A 25,812-nucleotide genomic window follows, 5' to 3' on the forward strand; every position below is an offset into this window, starting at 1 on the left:
GGGTCTGGTGTAGTATTATGCAATGAGAGGGAACGCAGCTCCAACCTGCAGTCCGTGGCATCTCCCCCACACTTGGAAAATGCAAATGGTGAGGGGCTTAGCTGGCCTTTCGCAGCCCGCAGCTAGTCCACTTCCTGAGTTCTGCTTGTGGAAAATCAGAGGGACCTGTAGGAAGAGGCGCTCTCAGACTGGGAGTCCTGCTCTGCTTCTGAGTGATCTCTGAAATGAGCTCCCCCCTCCCCACGACTTTCTTTTCATTCACAAGCTTCACGCACGCGCACGCGCACGGCCACTCTCCGGTACTAATCAGGACTGGGTGCCTCTTCTCAGATAAGATTTTGTTACTGTTGTCTTCTTAACCCTGTTGACCAGTTCAACCCTTCCCCTTTTAGAAAGCCTAGAGGGGCAGCGCACAGCCCCCATTCACCTCTTCTCTAATTTAGGGCTCGGCCCTCTACCCCAACCGGGACCTACAGCACCAGAAGCCAAAAGCAAATGTCAGGCCATTAAACTCCTGTGCCTACCACATAGTGTTTAGAGGCTGGCGCAATGAAACCACATTCTGAATCCTGTGTGGTCTCCAAATAAGCAGGTAGGTCTGTGTTCTCTCTGTGTGCCCTACACTGGAGGTGGAAGAGGCAGGAGGGAGGGAGATACAAGAACCCACGGATGGGAGAGATCATGGGATAAAAGTGATGTTCTGAATAATGGTCCTCAGGCTGAGGGACAGAAGCTCCCAGACTCATTCTCTGCAGAGGGGAGTCCAGATCCCCAAGGCTTCATTGAACTGGCAGAGTTTGAAGCTGTGAAGGAGCATACCTCTGCCCGTTGTCTCATCTGAAGAAATGCCAACATTTAAGGAAAGTGTCAGTTCACGGTGTGACCCAATATACACTTCTGTTAGGAATTTTACAAACGTTATCACCTCAATACTATCCCTCTCCCTGGCAAATGTGCCTGGAGTGTGTGTGCACATATGCACACATGTTCACTCACACACACATAACATTAAAAACCACATTTGAATGTCAAACTCTGATTTTCCCTTCCAGTTTCAGATAGGAAGGAAAAAATAATAACCCAGGGCACAGGGACTTGGTTAGTTTGGGTAATTTCCAGTCTGGTTTTGGGGTTGGTCTTTAAACACAGGCTCTAGTCTGGTATAAAACCAATGAGGTAGGGCTGACTGGAGAGAGATGGGCTTGCTAAATCCTCAAGGGATAGACCCCTCCAGAAGCCATGCTCCCAGGATCCACTGTGACTGCACATTGGGGCCAGCCCATGAGCTACCATCTGAACAATGGCTTTGGTCCTAGGACGGGACTACACAGTCTTAAGAGATGTGAGTCTCCAGTATGGGGCTTCTGACAGGACCTGGAAATAAAGCACCAGGCTTATCCCTTTAAAAGAAGAACAGATTAAAAAGCATCCAGTTAGAGATGTCACCTAGGCAACGGGAAATAACTTGGGGAGCTGAGCCATCCAGAGGGGGGGAAGTAGAGATTCCCATGGCAGAGGCATCTGGACCAGACAAAATAGCAGTTTGCCCATGGCGGGGGAGTCCTGATGACAGAACAGTAGGGCTAAGGCTCGGCCACCAAGTCACCACATAATAAGCCATCCAAGCCACCATACTGATGAATGCATAACGCTGCATGGAGTCCTGCCTCCTCAGGAGCAGGGGAGCAACCACCAGGATCCTCCTCCAGGGAAGAGAAATGCCAAGCACTCCTTGGCAGCCTCCTCTGTCACCAAGCTTCTTAGGCTCCCTAAGTTGCTTATGCTGCACACACAGCCTTAGATGTTTTCAGTTCCTTTCCTGTGCGTTGGCTTCGGAAGAAGGCAATTGGCTGCAGTTAGAGCAAAGCTTCTAAAGGAAGCAGACACATGGTTTGAGGGGGCAGGGCAGGGAAGCCCCTCTTTTCCTTCCCTCTCATGACTTCCCAGAGAAATGTCTGTCCTCCAAGTATCTCAGGATCCGGTGGCATGTGTACATTGTTGCCCCTGTCCCTCTGGTCCCCATCACACAACAGCCAATCTCAGTCCCACTGTGTGGTACTACAGACCATCCTTCTCTCCCCTGCCCAGACTAAAGGATTCAGTGTCCCAGATGCCTGGGTGTGGAGCTCTTAAAAAGCTGGGGCTCCTCAGGCCAGGGGACTTGATGGAGCAATAGAGTGATGTGGTGTGACCTCTTGTTGAAGGCGACACAGAGAAGCAAACACAGGCTCCCCTATCATCTTGGAAACAATGACATTGCTCAGGACCCCTTTCCTAAGAAGGGCTGCGTGTCCTTAGATGGCAACACCTCTCCCACGGTCACAGGTATCTCTAGTCTAACCCACGGCTGGCAGCTCCCCAGTGTTCTCAACTCCTGTGGGCTGCAACTCACCTGCCTAACCTCAGGTTCACACTCGCAGTGTCCTACCGGGTTGTGGGCTCCTATAATAACATGGTGTGACTCCCATAATCCTTTGTCTTCTGGTTGCGGCCACACAGAACGCAGAAACCAGGCTTTCTTAGAGTCGAGCAGGTAGATAAAGAAGGCATTGCTCACTAAAGTCACATAGTCAGCCCCTGAGTCTTCCAAATGAGGCCCAGGGTCCTGGTGGGATGGTCTACGGGCTGGGCAGTCTCAGGCCTTCAATCCTTGAACAGTGACAGAGAGTCCTGGCCTTTGCATGCCATGCATAGGTGAACCCGCACACAGCAGCCTTACAACCAGCTACTAGCCCTTTCCTCAAGGGCCCCTCCCAGGTGGGGCCACTTGAAGAAGAAAGATTTTTTCCTGTTTAATTCTCTAGAGATCTCCTCAGGCTTTGTTCCTCTCTGTGTCAGGAGTTTTATGTGCACTGTGCATGTGTTTATGTGTTATACAGAAGCCAGCATCCAGTCCCAAGTCTACCCCTAGAAAGAGCTGGTCCCCAAGACCCCCAGCAGGCTCCTCTTCCTACAGGTTCGAGAGTGAGGGTACCTGAGCCCTCATTAACAGAGGGGGTGCTTCTGAGGGACTGAGGTCAACAGCACCCCATCTAGTCAGCCACCACAGAGCCCGTGGGCCACCCGGGTCTATCTTAATGTATCCTTTTATACTCTTAGGGAAAAAAAAAGCACAAATCTCAGTGTCTGGGAGGCCCTGCTAGCCAGCAGCTCAGGGCACCAGCATCCAGAAGAGGTGCTGGGCTTGTCTGTCTGTAGCTAGGGTTGTTGGGTGACCCTGAAGGCACCTCCTGTAGAGTGGGAAGGGGAAGAACCTGCTGAAGCCGTGGGCTCGGTTGCACAGACATGTGGCCTGGACTCTCATGACCCTGGAGAAGCCTTGGCACCAGAAGGCATCCTGCCTTGTGACATCACTGAATGCAGAGCCAAGCCAGCCTCACTGTGCACTGAGGAGAAGCCATGGCCTTTCGGCACCAACCTGACTGGAGATCCTGTCCCTCCTCCCAAGGAAGCTGGCCCTGGCTTTACAACTCATTGTCTATGCTGCGTTCTCCGGGGAGGGGTTCCAGCATGCAGGCAAGCCTACAGCACTTGGAAACAACACATTTCTCCTTCTGAGCAGCACTTTGCTCTGAGAGAAGACTAAAGGGTATTTAAATTAACGATGAATAAAAAGCTGCCTGCCACCCTTTGAACTGTTTGCTTTCTGTCTGGTCTGAGCTCCTTTTCCTGCTCACACTGCCCCCCCCCCGGCCCCTCCCCCTGACTTCCTGCTCACACTGCCTCCCCAGGCTCCTCCCCCTGACTTCCTGCTCACACTGCCTCCCCGGGCTCCTCCCCCTGACTTCCTGCTCACTCTGCCTCCCCGGGCTCCTCCCCCTGACTTCCTGCTCACACTGCCTCCCCGGGCCCCTCCCCCTGACTTCCTGTTCACACTGCCTCCCCAGGCCCCTCTCCCTGACTTCCTGCTCACACTGCCTCCCCGGGCCCCTCCCCCTGACTTCCTGCTCACACCGCCTCCCCGGGCCCCTCCCCCTGACTTCCTGCTCACACTGCCTCTCCAGGCCCCTCCCCCTGACTTCCTGCTCACACTGCCTCCTCAGGCCCCTCCCCCTGACTTCCTGCTCACACTGCCTCTCCAGGCCCCTGACTTCCTGTTCACACCGCCTCCCCAGGCCCCTCCCCCTGACTTCCTGCTCACACTGCCTCCCCAGGCCCCTCCCCCTGACTTCCTGTTCACACTGCCTCCCCAGGCCCCTCCCCCTGACTTCCTGCTCACACTGCCTCCCCAGGCCCCTCCCCCTGACTTCCGGCTCACTCTGCCTCTCCAGGCCCCTGACTTCCTGCTCACACTGCCTCCCCAGGCCCCTCCCCCTGACTTCCGGCTCACTCTGCCTCTCCAGGCCCCTGACTTCCTGCTCACACTGCCTCTCCAGGCCCCTGACTTCCTGCTCACACTGCCTCCCCGGGCCCCTCCCCCTAACTTCCTGCTCACACTGCCTCCCCGGGCCCCTCCCCCTAACTTCCTGCTCACACTGCCTCCCCGGGCTCCTCCCCCTGACTTCCTGCTCACACTGCCTCCCCAGGCTCCTCCCCCTGACTTCCTGCTCACACTGCCTCCCCAGGCCCCTCCCCCTGACTTCCTGCTCACACTGCCTCCCCAGGCCCCTCCAGACCTGTGAGTGCCATAGGGAGTTACTCTACAAACTAGCAGAGGTCCCCCCGGGCCCGCCTGGGCTGAGGGTGGTAGAGTCCACGGCGTTCACTGAATCATGACCGTGCGCTCAAATCTGGGTGCACACTTGACCCTCCAAAGTGAGCTTGAAGGAAAATGCTGAGACCAGGCCCTTCCCAGGAGGGCACAGGGCAGGCGCTAGGATTCATCTTTTTTCAGTAGTGCAGGTGATTCTCAGAACTGCACAGAACTGGCTCAGCTCCTGGCTTTCCTCATCTCTCCAACGGGATCATGACTCCACATCCCACTTCCCTGAGAAGCATTTTATGAGGACACGGGCCAGAGGGCCCCTCTGGCTCCTCCTAGTTCTTGCTTTGGCAAACCTCTCCTTCACGGTAGCCCTCAGCTCTCGCTAGCTAGCATCATGGAGTCTGCTGAGAATTCCTCCTCCACACGCCCCTCCTAGTGATAAAGGACTATCAGGGAGTCTTTGACCACAACTGAGACTTTCTTGAGGAACTAGGGTCCCAGAAACTCAACAACCACCAAAACCACCCTGAGGTTTCAGGCCCTTGTCTGGAAATTTTGAAGAGTGGAATTTATGGACCATAGAGGGTGTTAGAGAGAATTTCATTGTAGACTAATAGATAGGCACTTAAGGGGTGTGGGGGGGAGTAGAGCTCCCCCGTAACAGGAGGGGTCCCAGGAAGTAGGGTACCACTGAGCCTTACTGCCTTGGAGTTAATGAGGCAGAGATGTTTTTGATGGAGTAAGAGAGAGGTGAAGGGGGGCTGGGTCAGCCCAGTTCTCCTGCAAGTGTCCAGAAGTTTCTGTTACTTCTTCAGTAGCAGTTCCAAGAGAGTGGTGTTTTTTCCCCCCCAGGGGGATTGGGATAAGGAACACAAATACACACACACACACACACACACACACACACACACACACACACACACACAAACATCATGCTCCCATTACCCGCCTATGGCTGTGGCAGAAACAGAGACATTTTTGGTTTAAACATTTTAAACATTTCTGGCATCTCAGCTCCAACCAGAATGAAGCTGCAAACAGGCCTAAGGACATTTCCTGTTTTTAGCCAAAGAAGAAACCCTGTCATATATATATATATATATATGACAGGGTTTCTCTGTGTAGCCATGACTGCCCTGGAACTAGTTTTGTAGACCAGGCTGTCCTTGAACTCACAGAGATCCACCTGCTCCTGCAGCCAGAGTGCTGGGGTTAAAAGCATGCACCCCCCACCTCCATCCCCAGCCCAACCTCTGGTTCTTACTAGCATTAGCCTGTTTCTTCCTTGTGTCCTAATGTTGGCCACATCCACCCTGACTCCACCTGCCTATCCTGGCCCCGCCCATAAAAAAATCTACAAACACCTCTAGAGTCTTGAGCTCTCCACACTGCTGACCACAACCAAATGCACAAGCTTCTCCCCTCTCCTGTCCACAACAAGGCTCTCATGACACTGCGTGATAAAATAAAACAAGAAGTTTAATCAGGGATGGACAGAGAAGTGGCTCAGAGGTTAAGAGCACTGGCTGCTCTTGCAGAGGACCCCGGGTTCAATTCCCAGCACCCACACGGCTGCTTACAATTGGCTCTAACTCCAGTTCCAGGAGATTGACACTTCCCCTGGCCTCCTTGGGCACTTCATACACATGATATGAATAAATACATTCAGGCAAAACACACACACACACACACACACACACCCCAATAAATAAATACTAAAAGTTCTAACAAACCACTGACTCTCTCTGCCAGTTCTTGCCTTTCGTTTTAATGCTGGACTCAGTTGCTGAAATGGTTTCAGGTTCTCCCGTGGAGTCACCCTGCCATTTAAAGCACCTTGACCCACAGCATTTCTGGAGGAAGGGCTTCCAACCATCCCACTTCCAATTGAGACCATTAGCGGCTAAAATGCTGGGCACACTGGCCTTCAGCCACCCAGCCAGCTCTGCCTTTGACTGGGGTCTCCAACTGTGGCTCAGCTATGTGACACCTTCCAGAGAGTGCTCTCTTCACTGAAATGATCCAGATGACCCTTGACGGCTTTTCAGGTCCTAAGGCCTGTGGTTCCTATGTCATTTTAGGAGCCTGTCAGACAATACCTGATGGCCAATCCTGTCTCCTCTATGGTCAATTACCTTTCTGTGAAGATACCTGTGTTCTTTTTTTGTTTTGTTTTGTTTTGTTTTTCGAGACAGGGTATCTCTATGTAGCTTTGTGCCTTTCCTGGATCTCATTCTGTAGACCAAGCTGGCCTGGAACTCACAGAGATCTGCCTGCCTCTGCCTCCCAAGTACTGGGATTAAAGGCATGCACCACCACCACCCGGTGTATGTTCTTAATAAGTACAAAAGAAAAGGGAACTTAACCATATGTCAAGCCAGGCTGTTGGACAAGAGGTTTGTATATTTATCATAATTGAAAAAAAAAAACAAAAACAACAACAACAACAAAAGCAAACATTGATGCTTTCTCACTCCAGTTTGTCCTGGGCCAGAGAGTCTAAGGAACTTCTCTAGTTTGGTGCTCTTTGTAGATGTAACCGTCTTGTTAAATAAGAAACACAGATCCAATTGCAGAGTTAAAAGCCACGAGGTCAGAGCAAGAGCTGAAAACCTTACCCTTCACTGCTTCTGCTATTTTTCCTCTCCACAAGAGACCTACTTCTGTGTGTTTTTTCTTTTTATAGACTTTCTGTTCTGCTTTCTCATTGGTTGTAAACCCAGCCACATAACCTCCTTGTCACTGCCTGTTTGTACAGACCTCAAGGTCTTCTACGGTTGATATTGAGATTAAAGGCATGTGTTGCCATGCTGGCTGTATCCTTGAACACACAGAGATCCGCCTAGCTCTGCCTCCCAAGTGCTGGGATTAAAGGCGTGCACCACCACCGCCCAGCTTCTGCTATGGCTTGCTCTGACCCCAAGGCAACTTTATTAATATACAAATAAAATCACATTTTACAAATATAGTATCACCACAGCTCTTGAAGCAGAGGCTGGAGAAAAAGGGTGAGAAAACATGATAACTGCAGACCCTGGACCCCAGGCTCACGATGACCAGTAACAAACAGGCTGGCACTTCAGCACAGTTCCTGGGGAGGGTCTACAGCCACAGGCACTCTGGAATCCTGGGACTGCTGAAGAGATATGGTCACTCTGATGCTGCGGAGAAAGCTTTCACACTGAGCCCACGGGGGAGGGGGCTGCAGGGAGCCTGCTGGTGACTCACAGGAAGAGGGAACAGGCAGAGCTGGCAGCATGGAGAGACCAGAGCCAGGCTCCTTCAGAAAGCTGCGTGCAGTTCCTGAGGTCTGGAGGGACAGACCAAAGGCGTGACAGATCATGAAGGGTCTCCTAATCCGAAGCAGGCTCACCTCGCCCTGAGGATACTGGGAAGCTAACAAGGGATCCTAAGGAAGCTTGGACTGAGAGTGGAAACAGGGATGACTGAAAAGCTAGGCCAACGGAAGCAATGACTAGGCCTGCTTGTGGGCAAAGGTCTGAGAGAAAAGCCAGCCAGCTCGCTCAGCAGGTAGATGTGTGACAAGCCTGAGACCTAAATTCAATCCCACGTGGTAGACAGAGAGCGTCTGGTCCTGCAAGCTGCCCTCTGACCTCCACACATGTGCCACGGCACACATGTGCACACATACAAGCACATGTACAGGAATGTGCACATATACACACACAACAGATAAACACAATCTTAAAAATGTTTAGGAACAAAAGGCCCCAGGTTTGGGGCTGGAAGTGGACCACACGGAAACTGGTAACCCTGGAGGGGGAATGTGCTCAGACAGGAAAGATGATGAGCTCAATGGGGGAGAAACTGGTTTTCTGTTTGTTTTCTCTCTTTGTTTTGTTTGTTCGAGATAAGGTCTCTATTTGAAGCCCTAACTGTCCTGGAACTCACCATGTAAAGCAGGCTGGCCCCGAAAGCACAGAGCTCTGCCTGCCTCTGGCCCCGAGCACTGAGCGTAAGGCAACTAAGGACCACTGTGCCTGGCAAGAAGCTGGGTTTAAGGAGCCTGGGGTGTCCCAGGAAGACATTTCCACTCAGCAAAAACTAACTTTGTAATCTAAATGAGACAAGTAATCCGGAGGTTCACACACAGTCTCAGGATGGCTAGTGGAATCATCTAGCCCAGTGGTTCCCAACCTTCCTAACGCTGAGACCCTTTAATACAGTCCCTCATGTTGTGGTGACCCCCAATCATAAAATCATTTTCATTGCTACTTCATAAATGTAATCTTGCTGCTGTTGTGAATTGTAATGTAAATATCTGTGTTTTCCAATGGTCTTAGGTGACCTCTGTGAAAAGGTCATCCAACCCCAAAGGGGCTGTGACCCACACGTTGAGAATTGATGATGGCCCAACAGTGTAGAAAGAGCAAAGAAGAGGGTGTAATCCCAACACCCGGGGTTGTTGGGGGGGGAGGGGAGAGGCAGAGGCACCAGATTTGATGGCAAGGGCCTCAGCTTGTGAGTGGTTCCTATGAGTCCCTGGGAATGGGGTCGCCATGTCTAATCTTCACAGGTCACATCTTATGTTAGTTAGAGAGAAAATTGGACTATGCTAACAGAAGTTCAAAATACTAGCTAACAACAGGTAAGAGGTTTATTTTTCTCCTAGGAAGGGCTCTTAGCATGGAGCTCCTCAGCATCCATGCCCCTGCCATATCTACTTATTTCCACACCATCCATGCGGAATGGTCCAAGGCTCTGTGGTCCAAGATGATTCGCTTACATTCCAGGCAAGGGAAAGGTCTAGACAGATACCCCCAGTCAAGGGCATGGCCCAAGACAACACACATCACTTTCATCCTCTATCAACCCAAACTTTGTGGTACAACCTAACATGGCTGCACGAGAATCTGAAAACTATTTTTCCTCAAGTGAGCCATGGGCTTGGTGAGATTGGCTCCTGTTCAGGCTTCTGAGGGGACATTCTGCAGCTGCAGGGGCATCTCGAAGAGCTCATAGTAAGGCCGGTCTTGTATCCCTTCATTATTGCTAGTGTGATTCAGACTCAGTGTCTGTCCTGTCGCCGCCTCATATCCCCACCACCACCCCCCAACTGCCTCCTTGTCTGGAAGGAAACTGCCAAGGGATTCTTGGAAATGTAGTTTTTAGACTTCCAGCCTCAGCAAAGCAAAAACAGTGCAGAGGCAGTGAGTTAGTTAGGGTTTCTATTGCTGTGAAGAGACACTGTGACCACGGCAACTCTTTATAAGGGAAAACTTTTAATTGGGGCTGGTTTACATTATCATCATGGTGGGACATGGCAGCATGCAGGCAGACATGGTGCAGGAGAAGGAGCTGAGGATTCTTCATCTTGATCTCAGGCAGCAGAAGAAGACTGTGTGCTGGGTGTAGCTTGAGCATAGGAGACCTCAAAGCCGGCTCCACAGTGACACATTTCCTCCAACAAGGCCACACTTATGAGCCACACAACAATGCCACTCCCTATGAGCCATGAATTCAAACACATGAATCTATGGGGGCCATTCCGAGTCCAACCACCACAGGCAGTAAGTATAAAGTGGTACATCAAGCACCATGTTGGGTAGTTCACAAATTCCTGTAACTCTGGACCCATGGGATCCAACACCCTCAAAAAGACCACTGTGGGTGCCTGCACACATATACACACATGCACGCAGAATGGCACACGCATACACATAAACAAAAATAAAACAAATGCTTAGAAATAAGATAAATGGTATACCACTCCACTAGGACACCTTAGCCACCATGAAGCAAGACAGTAACATTCTAATCCTTATTAGCAGTTGGTTATGGAGACAAGGTCTCACTATGTTACACAGGCTGGTGTAAGCGCTTGGACTCAAGGTACCTCAGCCTCCACAGGAATACAGGATCATCATTCCCCTCATGTCCCACTCTAGTCTACTCTTGAGAGTATACTACTTCATTTTGAGGGGCACGTTCACAGAGGGCTGTTATTAGAATCACTAGAAAACTCTTACCTGGGTGGCAACGGACCATCAGAACTCCTGGCCTTGGCTTTGCCTCTGCATGATTGCAATCCGATCCCTCTTAGCACCCAGGTTCTTTTCTCAGGTCAGCAAAATGAGAGGCTGGCCTTTGGTCTCTCTGAAGCTCTGATGGCCAAGGGAAGAAGGGAGAAAAGTAAGGGGCTCCAGGGGTTCCCATCAAGGACCATATGTAGTGAGCCTCTACCAAGTGTCTGCCTAGCTTGGACAATTTATCCCAGCTCTGTCTCCATTGGCTGGGTACAGCAGGACCTGGGTTCAGGATGGGAGGAAACATCCCTGCTGATGAGGATGCAGCTTCAGCATCTGACAGCCCAGAGAGTAACATAAGCTCCTGGCTCTTGGTGTCTCCAGTTTCTGTCCCCTGGGGGCCACATAAAGCATTGTCTAGACACATGCTGTCCTCTAAGGTCCCACTAACTACACACAGATACTTATGTTTACATGGATTTAAATTAAAATTAAATTTCCAGTCTTGGGCTGGCAAGATGTTCAGCGGGTAAAGGGACTTGTCACCGAGCCCGGTGATTTGAGCTTGATCCCTGGAGAGAACTGACACCTGTAAGTTGTCCTCAACCCTCCACACGCTCACTGTGGCACGCATTCTCCCACCCACCCCCCACACACAATAAATGTAATAAACTTTTTCCAAATGCCCAATCCTCAGTTGCTCTAGACACACGTGGTCAACAGCTACACGTCACTAACACCACCATTTGATGGTTAATCTTCATCGTCCATTTGAGATCCGGAATCTCCCGGGAGACACGCCTCTGCGCATGTCTGCAGAAGAAAATGCATGCATGTGGGTGGCACCATCCCATGGACTGGGGTCCTGGGCAGAATAAAAATGAGAAACAAAGGAGCGGTCACCTCTCGGCTTCCCCAGCATGACTGCAATGTGACCAGTGGCTCTTACTCTCTCTGGGACAGCTAAAGTCACAGCTTCTGCCCGCTAGGAGGATGGCACCCATGAACCATAGCCAACATAAACCAATCCTTTCTCCCTTGAGTAACTTTGTCAGGCACTGTGTTACAGGGCAAGCTTCTGGTCAGCACAGGTACACATACAGTGCATCTGTCCTTCCAGAAGGCCCTGTCTAGTAGAGACGGACCTCCAAGAGTGAAAGGCCTGAACTCAGGGGCAACCTTGGGGCAGAGGAGCTGAAGTAGATAGAGGTCTCGCTCCAACCCACACATCCTACTGTGGTCCCTCTACCTCCAAATGGCTCTTTTCCCTTGTCCCCAGGGAGCGTCCCAGGCACGCATACATCCACATCCATACCCCACATTCATCCCATGAATTTACACAAGTATAAATTCGTACTCTAGGGACATGACTATGTACAACAGGAGTGCCCACCGCAGTTGCCACAGACCTGGGGTTATAAATAGATGAGGAGGGATATGTGTGCTTACACATATAACAGCATTGTCACACACACACACACACACACACACACACACACACACACACACACGTTACATAAACACCTAGTCCTAGTCATTGTTGGAGACATAAAGCAGAACTTCATGGGACCTGCCCCCCCCTCAATTCAGTCACTCACTGTGTACGCAGTGGCAGAGGGGAGCCCACAAAGAGGTGTCTGCATACCTGCAGATGGAGGTAAATGAGGATTGGCAGGGATCAGGTCATCCCACCATTCTCCAGCCTGTCCAAGAAACGCCTCTCCTCCATGAATTCCAAGATCCAATGCAAGCATTGTGGGTCTGGGACCTCATAGGTCCTTGCCTTGCCAACTCCCTGGGATGGGAAGAGCCAACCTTGGTCCTCCATCTTGAGGATGTGCTCTGTGATTCAAGCATCCACTCCAAAGGCCAAGGTCCTTGTACACCTCCTGTTCTACCTGAGCCTGTCACAGAAATAAATGAGCCTCCCTATGGAGGGCAAGAGAACGGGGTCATGCTAAGCCATCCCCCAAAGAAGGCATGTGCAAAAATGTAATGTCAACTGTTGGAAGTCATGTGAATAGAAAAATGAGGAAGATTCTGAGTCTGCCTTTGTTTTGGTAACAGAAATCTATTTCCTCCACAATATGCTTTAAAGTAGCAATGTTTGGGGAGGGAGGAGATAGTGTGGGTTTAAGTTATAGTATAGTGGGTGTTTACATTCACATTGACCCAGATAGATAGTCCCACTAGCAATTTCCTTAAGCTTTCTAAAATCAGGGTGTCTCTATGTAGCCCTTGCTGTCCTGGAACTCTGCTGGCCTAGAACTGCCTCTGCCTTCCAAGTGCTGAGATTAAAGGGATGCACCCCCACTTCCTGTCAACCAGTTCTAATATCTTGAGATGAGAACACAAACCTAACCTATTCAACCGTTTCTGTGTGAGGGTTGCCTGCAGGGAACTTTATGCAGTGTTAAACGGTGTTCAGCACAGACACTCAATGAGTACCAGTTCTTTTCTTTCCTTCCTTCTAGATCCACAACTTTTTCTGTGTCAAGCCTGATTATCCAGAACTACTCACCCATCCACCAATCTATCTATCCAGTGATCCATTCAGTGATCCATCCATCCATCCATCCATCCATCCATCCATCCATCCTTCCAGTCATCCATCCATTCATTCATCTAGTGATCCATCATCCATCCATTCATCTATCTATCCATCCATCCAGTGATCCATCCATCCATCCATCCATCCCTCCATCTATTCATTTATCTCTAGTGATCCTTCCATCCATCCATCCATCCATCCATCAATCTATTCATCGATCTGTCCATCATCTATCCATCCATCTACCCATTGAACCATCCATCATCCATTCCTCATTCATCCATCCATCATCCATCCATCCATCTAGTGATCCATCCATCCACCCCTCATCCATCCATCCATCCATCCATCCATCCATCCATCCATCCATCCCTCCATCCATCCATCCCTCCATCCCTCCATCATCCATCATCCATCCATCTATCCATCCATCCATCCATCCATCATTTATCCATCCATTGACCTATTCACTGATCCATTCATTGAACCATCCATTCACTCATCTACCCCATCCATTTCTCCAACCACCCACCAATATGTGCATTATATCAATGCTCCCCCCCCCCGTGTGTGTGTGTGTGTGTTTGTGTGTGTGTGTGTGTGTGTGTGTGTATGTGTGTGTGTGTGTGTGTGTGTAAAATGTGGAAGTAAGTGGTACACATGTGAGAGGTCAGAGGATAACCTTAGACGCCAATCTTGGCTTTCCACCTTATTTGAGACAGTCTCTTTGTTGTTTTCCACTTCATATGCCACACACGTTCACAGGAATTCTCCTGCCTCCATCCCTCCTCTCCCTACAGGAGCTCTGGGGTTACAGCTATGCTTCTGGCTTTTATGTGGGTCCGGGCACTGGATCTCAGATTCTTGCACTTGCAGGGCAAGCATTGGTTTTCACTGAGCCATCACCTGATGGCCGCCTCTAACACATCTTTATTGAGAACCTATTAGACACACCACTGCGCATTGTCCATCAAAGCAGACAGGACGATGCAACCTGGAGGCAACGACTAACCTGGAAATAAACAACTTGGCAGAAGTGAAAGCATCTTAAGAGAGCTCCAGAAGCTGCACCGGATGACTAAACACTCCCAGGCCTCTTCTCATGTTCTGCTCAAAGACGAAGGCTAGGGCTTCATCTTATCTGATACAAATTTCTCTTTCCCTAACGAAAACTTTAGGACATTTTTTCCCCTCTTATACAAGAAGATGCCTCACATTGTAACTCTCACAACCTGAGCGATGGCTTTCCCTTCACTCTCATGTTTCTCTAGCCAGTGTTTAGTCACTCCTCGGAGGACAATACTCAGAGCCAGATTTCTTCCAAGATGATAACTGGCCTGTCACGAGGGATCTGGAAACTAACAAACGATCTAAATGAGGAGATGATGGATACGTTAGAGATGGTCTTCATGGACCTGTGTTCCCTGCACATAGTGGGGCAGAGGCAAGAAGCCAGGAAAGGTCTATGCAACCCTCTCCATCTCCTCAGTCAACCCCAAGAGGAAGGAAGAGGAAAATATTACTAGCTAGTTTGCAGCTGATGCAGGAGAAAAACGTCACATTTTGTTGCCACGGTGAAAACGAGGGCCCATCAACATGCTGCCCTAGTTAGTTGAGTGACATATGATAGGCTAAGAGGGAGAGAACCAGCTGTGCAGCTGTGCAGCCGTGGGAATCCGGCTGAGGCCCTGAGCTCCCGCCAGCTCCTTGCACTTAGCTGTCCCTGGGGAAATCACCTGCCTTGGCTGTAGACCGCCCGCCTCCCTGCTTTTAAGATTTATTTATTTTTACTGTTTCAGGTTTTTAATTAGAGTCTTTGGTCCATTGAGAATTGATTTTTTTGTACCAGGTGAAAGATACAAATCTAATTTCATTCTCTGCAGGTGGATATTCAGTTTTGCTAGCCCCATTTGTGGAATGGACTTTTTCCAGTGTGGGTTTTCCAGTGTGGGTTTTTTTGTTGTTTGTTTTGTTTTGTTTTTGCCTCCTTGTCAAGAACTAAGTGGGCATAGCTTCTTCTTCTTCTTCTTCTTCTTCTTCTTCTTCTTTTTTTTTTTTTTTTTTTTTTGCAAGACAGGGTTTCTCTGTAGCTTTGGAGCCTGTCCTGGACTAGCTCTGTAGACCAGGCTGGCCTCGAACTCACAGAGCTCCACCTGCCTCTGCCTCCCAAGTGCTGGGATTACAGGCATGTGCCACCATCGCCCAGCAGCTCTCTTTGTTTATACATGGGTCTTCTTTTCTGTTCCATGGGTCCACCTGTTGTTTTTACACCAGCACCAAGCTAACTTTATCACTATGGTTTTATAGTGTAATTTGAAGTCTGGTAAGGAGATCCCTCTAGCTTCGTTCTTACTTCACAGTGTTGCTTTGGGTATTTGAGATCTTTTGTGGTTCCATATGAATTCTTGAATTTTTTCTAGATGTGTGGAAAATGACTTTGGAATTTTGATACATATTGTATTAAATCTGTGAATTAATTTTAGAAGTATAACCATTTTCATGGTATCAATTCTGTTAATCCAGGATCATGGAAGGTCTTTCCATCATCTGGTGTCTCCTTCGATTTTCTTTTTCAATGTCTTGAAATTTACACTGTAGAGGCTTTCTCTTCATTAGTGAAGTGTATTCCTAAATACTTAATTTGGAGTGGGGGAACCATTTTGAAGGGGATATTAGTCCTGATTTCTTTCTCTGTGAGTGTATAGCTGGTGTATAATAAAGGCTACTGTTTATTTTATTTTCTGTTTGGGTTTTTTTTTGGGGGGGGGGTTGGTTTTGGCTTTTGGTTTTTGTAGGTTTTGTAGGTTTTTGTTTTGTTTTTCGTTTTGTTTTGTTTTTGAGACAAGGGCTCACTATGCATCCCTGGCTAACCTGGAACTCACTATACAGGATGGGATGGCCACAGATTTACAGAGCTCTTTCTGCCTCCTCCTCCCAAATGCTGAGGACAGTTTTTACAGCTCCTAGCCCTACCCTTTAGAAACATGGTACAGCTCCAGAAAAGAGAAGCTGGTTTCCTCCCAGCTTGTCAGTTCTCACATAAGGGGGAACTGGGGAAGTGGGAGGAAGGACCCTAATAGGCTTGTGGTCTTTCCTATTAACCTATACATAGGGCATGCACTCAATAATTACCACTTGGACCTGGTGCTCGAAAAGGCAGTTCAGATTCATTACTTTCAGCTAAGTTAATCAACCCCAAGAGAAGAGGAGGAAACAGTTTCCAAACACATGAAGATTTATTATCCGTTTCCATTTTACTTCATGGCCCTGTTCGATGAGGCTCTGCCTGACATTGGGCTTTGGTGGAGCCAGATTTCCAGGCAACGGAAGCCTCGCTGCCAGCCAGCCTAGGGCACACCACCCGGCCCAGCATTCTGTCTGGCAACACTCTACCAGGGCAGAGGTATGCTTCAATATTTCCAAGCAAATAAGATGCAAGTGACAGCATGGGTGTCCTACGACAGGAGGAAGAGCATCTTTGTGCTGTCCTGTCTCTGTCTCCTAAAATGTGGGTGCGGCCGGAAGAGGTGGTACCACCTGCCATAAAACCCAGCAGCTGAAGGCAGAGGCAGTCAGATCTCTGTGGTTTCCAGGTCAGGCTGGCCTATCTACAGAGTGAGTTCCAGGACAACAGGCTTATTTAATGAGTCCCTGGCCTAAAACGAAAAAGGTCTAACATGTGGTGCATTGGCTGGAGCTCCCAAAGTTGTCTGGCCCATGAGGTGACTTTCACACCTGTAAACAATGCATCGTGATGGTATCCACCCCGTGATCATCTCCATCCATGCCCCCCCCACCTCCCCCCACTTCCATTCCCTGCGGGCGTTTCCAACACGTGCCCCCCCCCCCCCACTTCATGGCCTTTTTTTTTTTTTTATTGTTTGTAACCCACCGAGTCCGATTGGTGCTGCCCGTTGGAATGCTGCCTGGCTTGCCGGCTTGATCTCAGGCAGGTCACCACAACTTCTGTGAGTCCACGACGGCGATGCCGTATCGCGCCCCGGAAACAGTGTTTCACAGCGCTCCTGCCCATCCTCTGGTTCTTAACATTCCTTCCGCCGGCTCTCCCACAATGTTCCCTGAGCCTTAGCAGGAGTGGGGGATGTGTGGAGGTCAATGGACAACCTCTGCAAGTCTGACTTCTCTTTCTACCACGTGGGTGTCGGAATAGAATTCGGGTGGTCAGGCTTGACAACAATCGCCTGTACCCACTGAGCCATTGATTCTCTTTAATCGTTGTTGTGACTGGGCTTGAAGACAGGTGGACGGGCTTGAAGACAGGTGGACGAGCTTGAAGACAGTGAAAGAGCACATATTTAGCATGTGTAAGGTCCTTCCTTTGATCCCTAGCCTGTGTTGCATGACTGTCTACATGTGCACACACACCGACACACACTCAAATATCACACGCACACACGGATGCATGCATGCACACGGGCACACACGTGCACACACACAAACAGTATGCTGGGAAGCACACAATGGACAGCCTAGCCCCTTCCCAAGGCTGCCTTCTTCGCTGTCCAGAGGGAGCCACTTCCAACCCTCTCTGCACAGTTCTCCAGCTTTCCATCTCTAGTCTTCAGTAGCATGCTTATGTGGCTGTTTTCCAATTTTAGATATTATCTTACACAGAGTGGCAGATTTTCATGCTCACACCCTTCCTCCAGTCCAGTGTAGCTGTTATCCTAACACTCGCCGGCATTTACGATTTTGTGGGCACATGAATAGGAGTCACAGCAGCCGTGTGCAGCACGCTATTGCGGCACGGGCTCACCACAGAAACAGGGGTCAGTGTCGACACAGAAAGAGAAAGTCCCAGCAATAGGGTTGGTTCATGGAAGTGGATGAGGCTTGGAGGAGTGAGGGAGGAAAGAGCAGGGGAGAGGCTGGCCGGGCTGAGTTAGGTGGGAGCACGCTGTGCTGGTGAACAGCACTCTGACGAAATGGAGCAATTATGGACTATGTATCTCAGAAGCAATGGTATCTCAAAAAGCTGAAGAAATGATTTTTAGTAGTTTTGCCACAGAGATAAGGACTTGGGATGTAGTTCCACAGTGGAATGTTTTCCTGGGTCTGACATCCGGAAAAATGTTTACGGGCATTTATGTTTAATATCACTTAAATATAAATAACATATACATGTATGGAAAGATCACCTGCATTAAATATCTGTTTTACATTTTATTGTTATTTAGGGTTCAGGTTTCTTTTTTTCTTTTTTTTTTTCTTTTTTTTTTTTTTTTGTGACAGGGTTTCTCTGTGTAGCTTTGGTGACTGTCCTGGAGCTCACTCTGTAGACCAGGCTGGCCTTGAACTGCCGCCCGGCCAGGGTTCAGGTTTCTTTTTAGTTGTGTGTGTGTGTGTGTGTGTGTGTGTGTGTGTGTGTGTGTGTGTGTGTTGCACATACTTGCTGAAGTCTGTTCTCTTCCACCATGTGGTTCCTAGGTATCAAACTAAGGACAGAAAATATATTTTCTTGACTAGCGGGCTTTTATTTTGTTCTGTTTTGTGGAGCTAGAGAATGAACTGAAAATGTCATGCAAAGCTATATTCCTGAACCTATACCCTCAACCCTAGTATATTAGTCAGGGTTCTCTAGAATCACAGAACTTATGGTAAGTCTCTCTCTCTCTCTCTCTCTCTCTCTCTCTCTCTCTCTCTCTCTCTCCATATGTGTGTGTGTGTGTGTGTGTGTGTGTGTGTGTGTGTGTGTGTGTGTGTGTAATTTATTGGAATGACTTGTAGGCTGCATCCAGCTAATCCAACAATGGCTAGCTGTGAATAGAAAGTCTGAGAATCTAGTATTTGCTCACTCCCAAGAGGCTGGCTGTATCAGCTGGTCTTCTGCACATGCTGGAATCCCGGGGAAGTAGGCTCCAATGCCAGTGAAGGATGGATGCCCTAGCAGGCAAAGAGCACAAGCTCTCTTCTTCCATGTCCTTATATAGAGCTGCCAGCAGAAGGTGTGGCCCAGATTAAAGGCGTGACTTCCTGCCTCAAGATCCGATTGAAAGGTGTATGTGTCTTCCTACCTCAAAGGTTGGGACTAGAAGTGGATTCACCCACTTCAAACCAGGCAGAATATCTCTCACAGGTGTACCCTCCATTTCTGGATTGTAGTTCATTCTAGATGTAGTCAAGTTGACAGGGAAGAATAGTCATCACATCTAATGGTGGGTTTACTTTTTTGAACGCTGTTAGGTTTGGGCACTTTCTGCACACCTTACTCACTCAGCCCCAAAGGAATGGCATTGGAGCGCTCTAATCATCCAGTCTTAGGTTAGAGAAGAGGGAAGAAAACCAAGGAGGGTGGGGAGCAGTTTAAAGTCACATAGATAAGCACGTGGCAGTCCAAGGCAGTCCTCAGACTAGGCTACACAACGGCTCTCTTTAGTTCTACCGTATCCTCGCCTATGTGGCTCGGTCACCAGCTGCACGTATTCAAAGCAGACTAATCAGGAGAAGCCCTGGACAACTCCTGCTGGGCTAGCTGAAGCATTCTTAGCTTGTGGGAGATCACACAAGGCTTCCCAAGATTTGAGGACATGCTCCTCTGTGTCTTGCTCAAATACTGCTGACTTTGTATTCTCGATATCATTATCCACACTTCTGGTTTGAGGTTTCAAAAGCCAATTCCCAGTTAGCTCTTTCTGCCTCCTGCGTGTTGGATTAAGATGTGAGTTCTCTGAGGTTGGAGAGATGGCTCAGAGGTTAAGAGCACTGACTACTCTTCCAGAGGTCCTGAGTTCAATTCCCAGCAACCACATTTGTAATGAAATCTAGTGCCCTCTTCTGTGTACATAATAAAAAAAAAAAAAGAAGACATGCTCTAGTGCCATGCCTGCCTGCTGCCCACCGTGATGGTCACCAAATCAAACTCTCTGGGACCGAGACCCCCAAATTAAATATTTTCATTGGTAAGTTGCCTTGGTCATGATGTTTTGTCACAACCATGGAAATATAACTAAGATCGAAGTTGGTACCAGGAAGTGGACTAGTCCTGTGATAGACCCAACATAGATGCTTTTTTTGGAGGGAAGTGGATGACTTTGGGACTTTGAGCTAGGGAAGCAATTGGGTGTTATAAGTGGAACTTAACAGGCCATCCTCTTAGGAGCTTGGAAGACAGTAGTGCTGAGTCTGGACTATGGAGACCAGGCCCAAGGGGTGTCAGAGGGAAACAATGTCTGGCCTACCTAGAGACCATTCATGGGATATTATGGCAAAGATCTGGCTGCTTTTTGCCCTCATGAATCTGCCTAAAGCTAAATTGAAAAGTTTTGAACTAACTTCGTTGGCCGAGGAGATTTCAAGACAGACTAATAATGACTCTAACTTGTTATTTGTAATCACTCTTATGCAGTTCTACAATGAAAATGAGCAGGTGGGACAAAAGATAAATACAGGGGGCTGGGGAGAGGGCTCAGGGATTGAGAGCACTGACTGCTCTTCCAGAGGACCCACATGGCAGCTCACAACTGTTGATAACTCCAGTTCCAGGCCTTCTGACACACTCATACATGCAGGTGAAACACTAATGAACATAAAATAAAGATAAATTATTTTTAAAAAAATACAAAAGTGTACAGTGTGAGGAGAAAAAGAACACCAGGAAATGTAATGCTGTAGCCAAGGCCTCTGCAGAACGTGACAAGGAGAGGCCTGAAGTGGAATAGAATAAAGGGAGTGGTGCCCTCAGGGCAAGACCCCACCCAGCTAAGTGTCCAACTAACTCATAGAAAGAAAATGCCTAAGGAAGTAATCGGAAGCCTATGCAACAAGGGAAAACTTACAAAAATGTGACTCAAGGAGTGGGCCGGGCTCCATCCCAAACAGGCAGTCATAGAGGATGTGCAAGCAAAGGGAGCTGTGGAATCTTCCTCTGTGATGAAGGGGAGCCACCGAGGCCAGACATGAGGCAAAGGATCCCCTACAGGGAGGCTCTGAGAGGCCATTTCATGAATCTGTGAAAGTGAAGTCTGGATTGCATTGGACACCCTGAGATGTCTACCAGGGAGAGCTGCCTGTAGGGAGTGGAATCAGACCACTGATTTCACCACAGAGAGAACTGTGTTTCGGTCAGCAGAGCTGGAAAGGCAGAGCTATAGGATTTGGAGTTTGCCCTGCTGGGTTTTGATCTTGCTCCGGTCCAGAATTTCTTCACCATGTCCTCATTCCTCTCTTCAGGGATGGTAATGTCTATTCTGTGCCATCATATGTTAGAAGCATGTGATTTGCTTTTTGGATTTGACAGAGGGTTGTACTTAGGAGATGGTCTTGGGTCTCAGAAGAGGCTTTGGACTGCTTAAACTATGGTAAGACTGTGAAAGACCGGGGACTTTCGAAGTTGGACCTGATGCGTTTTGTATTGTGATGGAGTCACAGGTCTGTGGGAACTGGGGAATTGAATGTGGTGGTTTGAATGAGAAGGTTCATATATTTGAAGGCTTGGTCCCCAGTTGGTAGAACTTTTGGGAAGGATTAGGAGGTGTCACCTGTTGGAGGGGGTGTGTCACTGAGGACAAGGTTTGAGGTTTCAAAAGCCCACATCATTCCCAGCTAGCTCTTTCTGCCTCATGCATGTGGATCAAGATGTGAGCTCTCAGCTGGGTATGGTGGTGCACACCTTTAATCCTAGCACTTGAGAGGGAGAGGCAGGTGGATCTCTGTGAGTTTGAGGCCAGCCTAGTCTACATAGTGAGTCCCAGAACAATCAGAACTACATACTAAGACCCTGTCCAAAAAAAAAGGCACTCTCAGCTACTGTTCCAGCACCATGGCTACCTACCCACTGCCATGCTCCCTATCATGGTAGTCATGGACTCTAACCCTCTGGAACTGTGAGTCCCCAATTAAACATTTTGTTTTATAAGTTACCTTGGTCATGGTGTTTTTTCAAGACAATAGTAACTAAGACTATTGCTCAAGGAGTCTTTGGAAGAGCCCCTAAACAGCTGGAGCTCTTCTCAGACCCTCAGGAAGTATCTACTATGACCAATTTCTACAAATTGTGAATCCATGTTGTGACATTAAGGACTCAGCATGGAGAGTCATTTTCTTTATTAATATGACTGAACTGGACAATGTTCTACAATAAAACATCACAATATGCTTGATAATAAACATTAAAACCTAAACCTAATCATTATGTGAAAAAATATGTGGGCATATTGCTCCATTGAAGAGGTCCTGCCTAGCACACAAAGAGCACATTCCGCAGTAGCACATAAACCAGGCACGGTGGTCTCACCCTGTCCTGAGTGCACACAGCTGAGGCTAATCTGGGCTCTATGAGACACCGGGTCAAAAAATAAGTGAATAGCCAGGCGGTGGTGGAACATGCCTGTAATCCCAGCACTTGGGAGGCAGAGGCAGGCCGATCTCTGTGAGTTTGAGGCCAGCCTGGGCTAAAGAGTGAGTTCAAGGAAAGGCACAAAGCTACACAGAGAAAAAAGCCTGTCTTAAAAAAACAAAACAAAACAAAACAAAACAAATAAAATAAAATAATAAAATAAAAGTGTCCTGGTGGAAGGTGTTTTAAACCTGAAAGTCAGTGACTGAACTGAAAAGTAAAATCGTCTTAAATTTAATTATTCTCAGTTTCACTATAGCTAACTCCATCCAAGATCTTTGTAAATTTTATTAGGGCTGTGTTTACTGGTAGATTCTGAACAAGCAAATCTGTTGCTGTGGTCCTCTTTAGAATCAGAACTATTTACAGGTAGATTTTCTTTTCTTTTTTTAAAATTTAACCATTTAAGGGAATTTCTATTTTTTCCCCCTTATTGAGATGAATCAAAGGCTACAACATAGTCTCCTGGTCACCAGGTCTAGATGATGATGATTGAGGCTGGGTAGGGAGGGCACGGTGGGTTACACCTATAATCCCAGAACTAGGGGACCTGAAGCAGGCAGGAGGGTCTAAACTCAGGCCACTCTGGGCTCAAGAAAATAAGTCAGGACAGTCCCAAGCTAGCCAGCATCATCCCACCATCATCATATGACTCTTTTTTATTTTTTATTTTTTTTTAATTTTCCGGAGCTTAGGACTGAACCCAGGGCCTTCTGCTTGCTAGGCAAGCGCTCTACCACTGAGCTCAATCCCCAACCCCCATCATATGGCTCTTGCTCTTTCCCATATGGCTGTTGATGTGCAGGGGACACTTCAGACGGGCCAAACCACACCCTGAAGTAAAACTGTGCTGACCGGATCACGTTCTAAACGCTGTCTGAAACTGTGGGGATGGAAGGAAACACTGTGGCCAAACAAAAAGATCCAATCACTACAGCCGTGTAGAGGGAGCTACCACCCTCCGCACTGTGCCAGGCTGCGCACAATCTAAGAGGCTTCCCGAGGGCTTCTGTTTGTTTTCAGTCTTTTGAGACAGTCTCACAATGTAGCCCAGGCTGGCCTCAAACTTCCCAGGTAAGCCCAGGTTGGTCCCAAACTCAGGATCTTCCTCCTCGGTGCTGGCATTACAGGTGTGGGACAGCGCAAGCGTAAGCTCTGAAGCAGAGCGATAAAAACTCTGTCAAAAGCGGGGTGGGGTGGGGGTCGGGGTGGGTGGGCACGGAGAAGGGACGTGGGCAGGAGGTATTCTTTCACGTTGGGCTGCACCTCCAGCTTCACGCCAACCTTACGTCGTTCTGGGTATTTTCATTCTCTTGCCTGACCACACCCTCCCTCCTTAACCCAAACACACAGAATCTGTGTGAAAAGTCTCTCTCCTCATTTGTTCTCCCCAAGCTAATTAACAGTGTTTATTTCAGACAGGGGACAGGCTTTTCCTGACTATTCTGCACACCATTTTAATCAACAGAATGTAACTAACAAGCTTAAAGAGCCATTCAATACTGAATCAGCAGCTCCTACCATATGCCGAGGGTAAAAACACACTTCCCCAAAAAAGCTAAATGCAGAAAGACCAAGGATAGAAGATGTATTTAATACTCAAGAAGTCTCACAGGATGCGCTTGGTATGTGGAACATTGAGACTTTGAGGGAACAAGTTATTCTTTAAATATACCTACCCCAGTCACCCGGCCAGCTAAGTCAGTACAGCTGGCGGCTTATTATATCTAAATACACACACACACACACACACACACTTTTTCCACTACCTATTTCATTACATTTAACCCTCACCCCCTCCCCAAAATGAGGGAAAATATAACCAATTACAAAATTGCATCTTAGATGGATTTTTTTGGGGGGGTGGGGTGTTCAAGACAGGGTTTGTCTGTATAGTTCTGGAACTTGATCTGTACATCAGACTAATCTTGAACTTGGAGATCCACCTGCCTCTGCTTCCCAAGTGCTGGATTATAGGTGTGTGCCACCACCACCTGGCTCTTAGATGGATTGTTTTTGGTTGTGTTATTTTCTCTGAAGCATGGTTATATGGCTAACAGACTTCATGCTAACCAGGGTTGGGTTTGTTATCTGTTTTGTTTTGTTTTTGTTTTTCAAGACAGAGTTTCTCTGTGTAGCCAGGCTGTCCTGGAACTTGCTTTGTAGCCAAGGCTGGCCTCGAACTCACAGAGATCCGCCTGCCTCTGCCTCTTGAGTGCTGGGCTTAAAGACATGTGCCACCGCTACCCGGCTGGGTTTGTAATCTTAGACACTATATTTGCTCTACTCTGCAATTACTGGTTAATATTTCAATTGTGAAAAAAAACCCACTAAATTACAGCTAAATATTTATATGAACTGCCTTTTAAAAATAAAGATTTACTTTTATTATTTTTAAATTTGTGTATGTTTTCTATGTGGGATGTGCATACATGAGCCTATGTATGTGGGAGTATGCTCATACATGAGTGCAGTACCCTAGGAAGCCAGAAGCCTAGGAACTCCTGGAACTAGAATTACAGACAGAGTTGAGCCTCCATGTGGGTGCTGGGAATCGAACTCAGGTCCTCTGGAAGAGCAGCCAGTGCTCTTAACCACTGAGCCATCTCTCCAGGCCAAAAGCACTTTGACAGGCCAGAAATTAGGTTGCTCGAGGTTCCAAAAGGAAGGAGACTCTAACCAAAGGCATGGTTGTTGGGTTAGCATGTGTAGGAGTCCAGCCCCAGTCCCTGGCATCCTAATCATTTTCAAAACGTCTTCAAACTAAACACCAGGCTTCTTTTAGACAAATGGAAGGAGCCTGGCTGGTAGAGCTCGACAGACTAAATGTTTTCTTGGCCTCAGTACTGACTCCTTCCTCTCTTTAGTCCTAACAACTAGAACTGATTTCCATTTCCAACATGCTTCCGTACAGCGATCTAAAAACACCCTTTCACAGCCATCCAAGGGATGAAAATATTTCAGCTCACTTTAAAAATTGCTTTTTGAATTATATAAAAAAACATCCTGGCTCAGCCAGGCGTGGTGGCGCACGCTTTAATCCCAACATTCAAGAGGCAGATGGATCTCTATGAGTTCAAGGCCAGCCAGGGTTACCTAGCGAGGACCGTCTTAAAAACAAACCCCTGAAGCTGGTCGTGGTACAATACTTGAGAGGTTGAGGAAGGAAAATCTAGAGTTCCAGGCTAGCCTGGCCTGTCACAGAAAGTTCTCATTTCAAAATACAAACCACACACATATTTTGTCCAAGTTGGCCTTCTTCCTGAGTTTTTGG

The 25,812-nt window shown here is 48.2% G+C and overlaps 1 protein-coding gene across 1 annotated transcript in view; it reads right to left on the reverse strand.

Moving 5' to 3' along the window:
- Window positions 1-17,125: 17,125 nt before the first annotated feature.
- Msh2 (mutS homolog 2) overlaps window positions 17,126-25,812 on the reverse strand; it is a 75,470-nt gene continuing 66,783 nt past the window's right edge. The window contains exon 16 of the mRNA XM_036171109.1: window positions 17,126-17,473. Coding sequence (XP_036027002.1) covers window positions 17,366-17,473 — 108 coding nt within the window. The 3' untranslated portion in view covers window positions 17,126-17,365. The remainder of the gene's footprint in view (window positions 17,474-25,812) is intronic.

This window comes from Onychomys torridus, chromosome 21, assembly GCF_903995425.1.
Source record: "Onychomys torridus chromosome 21, mOncTor1.1, whole genome shotgun sequence".
In the NCBI taxonomy this organism is placed as follows: Eukaryota; Metazoa; Chordata; class Mammalia; order Rodentia; family Cricetidae; genus Onychomys; species Onychomys torridus.